General features: G+C 37.3%; 1 protein-coding gene across 1 annotated transcript; it reads right to left on the bottom strand.

The window, feature by feature from the left end:
• Positions 1 to 1839: 1839 nt before the first annotated feature.
• On the bottom strand, positions 1840 to 3538 carry LOC122833031 (scavenger receptor cysteine-rich type 1 protein M130-like; the record flags this gene model as incomplete). Its single annotated transcript, XM_044120328.1, has 3 exons — positions 1840 to 1859; positions 2862 to 3155; positions 3238 to 3538. Coding segments are annotated over 3 exons (615 nt in total), but the record flags the coding sequence as incomplete, so codon positions are not given.
• Between the last annotated feature and the right edge of the window lie 5364 nt (positions 3539 to 8902).

Below are 8902 nucleotides of genomic sequence, written 5' to 3'. Positions count from 1 at the left end.
TCTTATCTAAGGATTTACATTTTTGAGTTTAATCTGATCTAAATCTTTATTCCCATAGATTACCTGTAAGGGGATGTTTGGAGATAGAGCCAATTCCATATCCTTCCATTGGGCGTTGTAGTTTTTATTAAAAAGGTTTATCAGTGGCCTGATTTGTGCAGAATAGAAGTAGTTCTTTAAATGCGGTACATTCATGCCCCCTTTATCTTTTGAAAGTTGTAGTGTTTTAAATCTAATTATCAGCTTTTTCCCAGAATCATATAAATCTGGAAAGCATTGTGTCCCACTCTATAAAATGCTTTTGGTAATTTCTCCCTGTAGGACTTTAAACAAGAAAATGAATCTTGGTAGTGGGTTCATTTTGACAGATTCAATTCTTTGGGTTAAACCCATGAAGGGTGTGACAGTGCATCGTTGTATATCCAGTCTAATTTTGGTCAGAAGATTTTCATAATTACACTTAAATATAGTGGTTGTATCTTTGGGGATCAGAACCCCAAGGTATTTCAATACAGTTTGGTCCCATTTAAGTTTTAGTTCAGTGCACAAAGAATTTGGTGGATTTTAAGTAAATGTGAATATCTGCATTTTTTCACATTCAATTTATATCCTGCAAATTCACCAAAGCTGCTCAAGCTGTCAAATAATGTAGGCAGCGATGCGTTTGGTTCGCTTATGTATAGCAACAGATCATCCGCATATGGTGCCACCTTGTGTGCTTCACCAGAAATGTTTATACTCTTGATATTGTCAGTTTGCTTTATTAGTTGGGCAAATGATTCAATGTAAAGGGCAAATAGTAATGTAGCGAGTCCACATCCTCGTCTCATTCCACATTGTAATTAACGTGGAATTGCACTGATTTTTATCAGTGCAATCGGTTTTGTGTACAGTGACATGATTAACTCAATAAAAGTGGAGTGGAAACCAAACTTCTCAAGTTCTTTATATAGAAAGTTCCAGCTTATTGTATTAAAAGCTTTTACAGCATTGAGGCTGATCACTGCAGCTGGTGTTTGGTATTTTGAACGTGGTTCAGGATATGAAATGTGTGACCGATATAATCATGGGTTTGTCTCTGTGGGATAAAACCAGTCTGATCGGTATGAATAAGTTCTGGGAGTATCTCCTGTTTTCTCCTTGAGAGAATTGATGTGAATAATTTATAATCAATATTAAGAACAGAGATAGGTCAGTAGGAACTGCAGCTCAGATGGTCCTTTCCTTCTTTTGTAATAACAGATACTGTAGCTTGTTTCCATGTTGGTGGCATTTTACCCTCTTTCAGAGCCATGTTAAAACTTAGAAGGAGGAATGGTGATAACTCCGACTTAAATTGCTTTTGGAAGGAAATCCGTCCGGACCAGGAGATTTGTTTGTTTTAAGCTTTGTAATGGTGCAAGAGAGATCCCGCTCTGTGATATTCAATATTAATCTTTGATTTTGATCATACAACAGAACAAGTAGGTTAAGTTGTTCAAGGAATTGTTTAATTTGGTGCGATCTTATATGCTTGGTTGTGTGTATAATTGTTTACAATAAGTTTGGAAAACTTGTTTGATTTCATTTTATTTATAAACACCTCTCAGAATTTGGGTCCCTAATTTTATATATTGTATTTTCTGCTTGTTGGTTTTTTAATTTTCTCCCAAAGAGTTTTGCTAATTTGGCTCTCGATTCATAAAATCTTTGTTTAGAATAAATATTTTTTTTAAATTTTTCTTGAAAATTCATTGCATTAAGTTTATTTCTTAATACTTAAGCTTTATATGACGTTCTGGTTTTAGTTCTTATGTTTTGTCTCAACCTTTTTAATTTTGATGTTTAATTCTGATAGTTTTAATTGGTTTGCTCTCTTTCTTTGGACACAGAAAGATATAATTTTTACCTCTAATAACTGCTTTTAGTGCATCCCAAACTATTTCTGGACTAACCTCTCCATTATTGTTTTCTTTTAGAAATGTGTTTATGTCAGATTTGATTAGTTTTGTAAATTGGAAGTCATTCAGTCATACAGTTTACTCGTATTTAATCTCCATTGTGTACTTTTAGAGTCCTCATCTAATTTTAAAGTTAATAATAGGGTTTATGATCAGAGAGGTCAATGTTGCCTCTCTTACAGTTACTAATTTTATGACAATCTCTTTTAAAAGTAAAATAATCTGTTCTAGAGTTTATTGTATGTTCATGAGAGAAATTAGTATAATCACGGCTTGTTGGATATAAACTCCTCCAGATATCTATAACACCATATTGTGACATGAGATTATATTCAGCTATGGATTAAGTCTTATATTCCAAACTCCTCCACAAATAAGTATACCAGTTTATTGTCCCATTAAATCAAATAGTTTTTATAAAATGAAAAGACACTGCCAGGTGGAAGGTTTACATTACATAATGTTATACTGACTCCATCTATTCTACCTGTTATCAATAAATATCTTCCTTCTTGGTTGTTGGTTTCAGAAAGAAAATCAAATGGAAATCTGTGACATTCACCTGGCTACGCCCTGTCTGTGATCTGATTTATTCAATGAATAAAATATTTTACAGAAACCCATCATTTTTAATTTTCCATTTTCCCCAGATATTTTGAAAATGTCTGATTTCCTTGAACTCCTCCTGGGATTTTGATGCATCGACTTCAAAGCAGCAGAGATTAAAAGTTATCAAAATGATGAGTTTTTGTTCATCTATGTGGGCTAAACTGAAAACTTTATCTGGATATTTAAATTACTTTAGTTTCTCTCTCCTCAAGGTTTCAGGTTCTTAGTTAAAGGTGACGGTTTCTCTGCAGACATCTGGAACCTGATGGAAGAAACATTTTAAAAGAAATAAATATGAGAGTTCAGAGTTACCTGAGCAGATGAACTCAAGGCTCTGATCACTGTTTCCATCATAAGGTAAATAGTTCATTAATGCAGATCCTGACTGCAAACAGTCAAACTTGATCTCCCAAACTGGTCTGTATGAAGCTTCCTTTGACTTTCTTGCTGAAACAGCAGAACCACAGTCCAGTTCAGCACAAACTGCAGCAGCTGAGTTCATGTTCCAGTAACGATACCAAACATCCACTGGTCTCCACTCTTCTTGATGTAACATCTCCAGTCTCCCAGCACATCGGCTGGCCTCTCCCACCAACCTGAAGTTGTCTTGATCTGAGCAGAGACAGAGAGTTCATTAATGAAGGAAGTGAAGCAGTGAACAGCAGCAGGTCTGCAGATCCTCCTCTACCTGAACAGGTGAGTCCAACAGCTTGACCAGGTGAGCAGCTGTTTCTACCTGAACTCTTCCTGCTGCTGCAGTTCAGCAGAGCAGACTCACTGCCTTCACACAGGAACTCTCTGCTCCCCACTGGAGCCTCTGCTTCTCCATAGAGCGCCCCCTGGAGGACTGAAGGAGGCCCACAGCCAATCTCCCTGCAGACCACCTTTGCATCCTGCAGGTCAAAGTCTTTTTCACACACTGAGGACCACGACTGGTTGGTCTTCACCTCCAGTCTGCCTGAGCACCGGTTGGTCCCTTGAACCAGCCTGACTGAGTCTGTGGATGCAGAAAGAAAAAAGGTTTAAAATATTTCAGAACTTTATTTTTCTAGATTCACATGGAAACATCTCTGAGTTTGATAAAAATAAAGGTCAATAAAACCAAACTAGAAAATCTCAGAGCATCAAAGATGAAGTGAAACCGTGTTAATAAATCCACTAAATGTAAAGCAAACTTTACAATCTGAATTTTTTTGTATTTCAGTTGAATTAAAAATAAATTTGGCAAAATGACTCAACAGCGCCCCCTAGTTCATCCAGGCCAACAACCATAACAAACAAAAGGTTTTCCTGCTATTTTCACTAAAAACAGGAAATCCACCATTTTGGATCAAAAGTCATTTTCTGTTAATTTTCAGGTTTTGAAAATGTCTGATTTCCTTGAACTCCTCCTGGGATTTTGATGCATCGACTTCAAAGCAGCAGAGATTAAAAGTTATTAAAATGATGAGTTTTTGTTCATCTATGTGGGCTAAACTGAAAACTTTATCTGGATATTTAAATTACTTTAGTTTCTCTCTCCTCAAGGTTTCAGGTTCTTAGTTAAAGGTGACGGTTTCTCTGCAGACATCTGGAACCTGATGGAAGAAACATTTTAAAAGAAATAAATATGAGAGTTCAGAGTTACCTGAGCAGATCAACTCACGGCTCCAATGGCTGTTGTCATCATGAGGTAAACAGTTCTTTAATGCAGATCCAGACTTGAAACATTTAGACCTGATCTCCCAAACTTGTTTTTTTTTTTAATTTCCATGACTTTCTTGCTGAAACAGCAGAACCACAGTCCAGTTCAGCACAAACTGCAGCAACTGAGTTCATGTTCCAGTAAAGACCCCAATCATCCACTGGTCTCCACTCTTCTTGATGTTTCATCTCCAGTCTCCCAGCACATCGGCTGGCCTCTCCCACCAACCTGAAGTTGTCTTGATCTGAGCAGAGACAGAGAGTTCATTAATGAAGGAAGTGAAGCAGTGAACAGCAGCAGGTCTGCAGATCCTCCTCTACCTGAACAGGTGAGTCCAACAGCTTGACCAGGTGAGCAGCTGTTTCTACCTGAACTCTTCCTGCTGCTGCAGTTCAGCAGAGCAGACTCACTGCCTTCACACAGGAACTCTCTGCTCCCCACTGGAGCCTCTGCTTCTCCATAGAGCGCCCCCTGGAGGACTGAAGGAGGCCCACAGCCAATCTCCCTGCAGACCACCTTTGCATCCTGCAGGTCAAAGTCTTTTTCACACACTGAGGACCACGACTGGTTGGTCTTCACCTCCAGTCTGCCTGAGCACCGGTTGGTCCCTTGAACCAGCCTGACTGAGTCTGTGGATGCAGAAAGAAAAAAGTTTTGAAGTATTTCAGAACTTTATTTTTCTAGATACACATAGAAACATCTCTGAGTTTGATAAAAATAAAGGCCAAGAAAACCAAACTAGAAAATCTCAGAGCATCAAAGGTGAAGTGAAACCGACTGTACCTGGAATTTTATAATTTATTTTTATTTTAGCTGAATTTATCATATTTTTGGGACATAAACATGTTAATAAACTCACTAAATGTAATGAAAACGTACAATTTTACATTTTTTGTATTTCAGTTGAATTAAAAATAAATTTGGCAAAATGACTCAACAGCGCCCCCTAGTTAATCCAGGCCAACAACCATAACAAACAAAAGGTTTTCCTGCTATTTACAGTAAAAACAGGAAATCCACCATTTGGGATCAAAAGTTAATTTTCTGTTAATTTTCAGGTTTTGAAAATGTCTGATTTCCTTGAACTCCTCCTGGGATTTTGATGCATCGACTTCAAAGCAGCAGAGATTAAAAGTTATTAAAATGATGAGTTTTTGTTCATCTATGTGGGCTAAACTGAAAACTTTATCTGGATATTTAAATTATTTTAGTTTCTCTCCTCAAGGTTTCAGGTTCTTAGTTAAAGGTGACGGTTTCTCTGCAGACATCTGGAACCTGATGGAAGAAACATTTTAAAAGAAATAAATATGAGAGTTCAGAGTTACCTGAGCAGATGAACTCAAAGCTCTGATCACTGTTTATATCATCAGGTAAACAGTTCTTTAATGCAGATCCTGACTGAAAACAGTCAGGCCTGATCCACCAAACTGGTCTCTTTGAAGCTTCCTTTGAATTTCTTGCTAAAACAGCAGAACCACAGTCCAGTTCAGCACAAACTGCAGCAACTGAGTTCATGTTCCAGTTATCATCCCAAACATCCACTGGTCTCCACTCTTCTTGATGTTTCATCTCCAGTCTCCCAGCACATCGGCTGGCCTCTCCCACCAACCTGAAGTTGTCTTGATGTGAGCAGAGACAGAGAGTTCATTAATGAAGGAAGTGAAGCAGTGAACAGCAGCAGGTCTGCAGATCCTCCTCTACCTGAACAGGTGAGTCCAACAGCTTGACCAGGTGAGCAGCTGTTTCTACCTGAACTCTTCCTGCTGCTGCAGTTCAGCAGAGCAGACTCACTGCCTTCACACAGAAACTCTCTGCTCCCCACTGGAGCCATTGCTTCTCCATAGAGCGCCCCCTGGAGGACTGAAGGAGGCCCACAGCCAATCTCCCTGCAGACCACCTTTGCATCCTGCAGGTCAAAGTCTTTTTCACACACTGAGGACCACGACTGGTTGGTCTTCACCTCCAGTCTGCCTGAGCACCGGTTGGTCCCTTGAACCAGCCTGACTGAGTCTGTGGATGCAGAAAGAAAAAGTTTCAATATTTTCACTGAATTTTGTTCCAGTTTGTTCAGCAAAGATACAATAGAGTACTTATTTTTAAGTCTACTGTTTAATAGTCCTTGCATTTTTACTATCTGCCTATACTGGAGATGGGTGGAAAAAAAATCTTAAGACAAATATAGAGAAAATTACACTAGAACAGCACAAAGAACCTATGAATTATCAATTATTAATATTTCCTCTTTGTCTTCTGCAAAGCAAATATGAGGACAGATTTAATCACAGAATAATAGAAAACTATCTTCATCTTTTAACTCTAAACTTAATTTATGGAGGAAGTGCAATATTTGATCAGTTTCTTCTCAATGACATTGAGGTTTTTATAATCCTGAATCTGCTCCACTGGTTCCCCTTTAATCTAATCAAACTTCATTAAATCACTAACCTGGTAAAAACCTGCCTCTCTCTACTACACTTTGATTCATCCAGAGAGTCTGGACTGTGTTGAGGTTTTAAATTTCACCCAGTTGCTAACGTTTGTCCATGACATGCAAAGCACCAGATCCACACTAAGAAGTTTACTGGAAGTTTCCTGGACTGTAAACATGTTGTAGAAAAAATCAATTACCAAGCACTGTTAGATAAAATCACTCAATCAGATTTACTTGCATATTGTGCCCAATACAGAGAGCATATAAGATGATCAATAGTGAAACATTTCTGATTGAAAACTCTTTCAGGCAGAGACAGCAGGAGTTTTATACCAATGCTGATGGAGAGACGGTCTGGTTCTCATGCAGCTGCAGGAAAACATCTCCCAACCTTGTGCATGCAACCCAAATAGCTTCATTTGGTGAGAGTTCACTAGCATTTAGAATGAAGACAATACAACCAGCAGATGTTACCTTACAATAATTGGTGGAAGCAGCTTATATTATATTACTTGAGCTAATTTTTATTTTAGCGCTAAAGCTAACTTAAAGGTAGAGAAACTATTCTCATTTTCAGAGCAATCTTTGGTTCTTGTTTAAACTAACTAAAATGGCCGCAGGAATCATTGAATAATTTAAATATGTCAAAAATTCTATTTAAATTCTGATACAAACCTGTCATTACTTCACTATTAGTTCCCTGGTATTTGGTCGATTTGGTAAAAAAAAAAAAAAAAAAAAAAAACAATAAGACAGTTTGACAAACAGAAAACTCCTGTGTTAAAAAACACAGGAGTTTTTTAGTTGATGAACTTGGCATAAACACGCACAACAGAGAAAGCAGCTAAAGAAATAAACTCTGAAAATGTCAAAAAAGACCAATAATGCTTCAGTAGGAACCAAACAGCAGATCATTTTTATAATTTATTCATGCATTTATTTAATTTCGGGCTGAAATGTTTTCACAGCTTAGTTAAATGTGAAGCCCTCGGTTTATCATATTTGACCACCAGGGGGAGCTGCTGCATTTAGCAACGTTTTCATTATAGAATAATTTGTTGTTTTGTTTCTTAAAAGATCATTTGATAAATCCACAATAATAAAAACTTGAGCTTAAAGGAAAATGAAGTGGGTTTAAACGATTGTTGTGGTTTGTTTTGATCGTCATATAAAGACCGATTGTCTTTTCCTCTTTATTCTATTGATGCTTCTGTTTTCATCTCAGGTTGGAGATTCAGAATGATTGTCATTATTCTGCTCTTTATGTTGGAGAAAGCCTCACAAATCAAATTTGGCTCTTTTTGGCAGAGTGGAAAACTCCCGAGAGGCCAGTTTACTGCCTAAATCCTGAAATTAGCAAACTCCACAAGTTTTTGCATTTGTTTTAGTACCACAGAGGAAGATTTTCCTGCCATTTAATAGTTATAGAAATTGATGGCCACTTTCCTTTGATCCAGATCTCCAAAATTCAAAAGATTTTATTTTCTCACAAAACCAAAGAATGTTCAACTGAAAGTTTAAAATTTGCTGGACTTGTCCGGAGTCCAATCAACTTAAAAATTAAATCTAAATAGAAAAATAAACTTTTTTTTGTTTGTTTGGGTTTTTTTTTTTGCAGGAACTTGAAGGGTGCTAACAGTTTAATGATTGTTAAAAAATATATATTAGGCTATGTAACAATGTGAGATTTTTTTCTCTCTTTTTCAGCTGAATAAAAATTTTAATTTAGAAGAAAATCTGACCACATAAAAGATGATTTTTAAATTTTTTTTTTATTTTAACTGAGATGCCAGTAAGTTGGATTTTACCATATATGCATGATATGTACATTTTCTTTTTAACTGAAACAGAGAAATGAATAAAAAGTGATAATAATGTTTATTTTACATTTATGCATGAAACACCTTGTGCTCAGGTGAACCAAATGTACCAGATGTATTAATTTCTGATGATTTTTCGTTCCTGTGGTTGTTCAGTCGTTTAAAGTCTGGTCAGCATTCAGGGACGTGTTAGCATGCACGCGCCGTCCTTGAACGCCACACCAGCCTCTGCAGCTTCAAACAGGGCCTTGTGCTCCTGCAGACGCTCCCCGTTTCATTTACATCTCCAAAATGAACTGATGCTTCATCCACAGCAGGATGCTGACACCGAGCAGCAGGAGTTTGGTTTCTCATTCAGGAACATATGGAGACATCAGAGTTTAATCTGGGACTTTTACATCTCTGGTGGTTTCTATCC

The sequence above is a fragment of the Gambusia affinis genome, linkage group LG06 (assembly GCF_019740435.1).
Source record: "Gambusia affinis linkage group LG06, SWU_Gaff_1.0, whole genome shotgun sequence".
NCBI classification, from domain to species: Eukaryota; Metazoa; Chordata; class Actinopteri; order Cyprinodontiformes; family Poeciliidae; genus Gambusia; species Gambusia affinis.
Note: the sequence above shows the minus strand (reverse complement) of the source record. Positions and strands in the feature narration are given on the sequence as shown.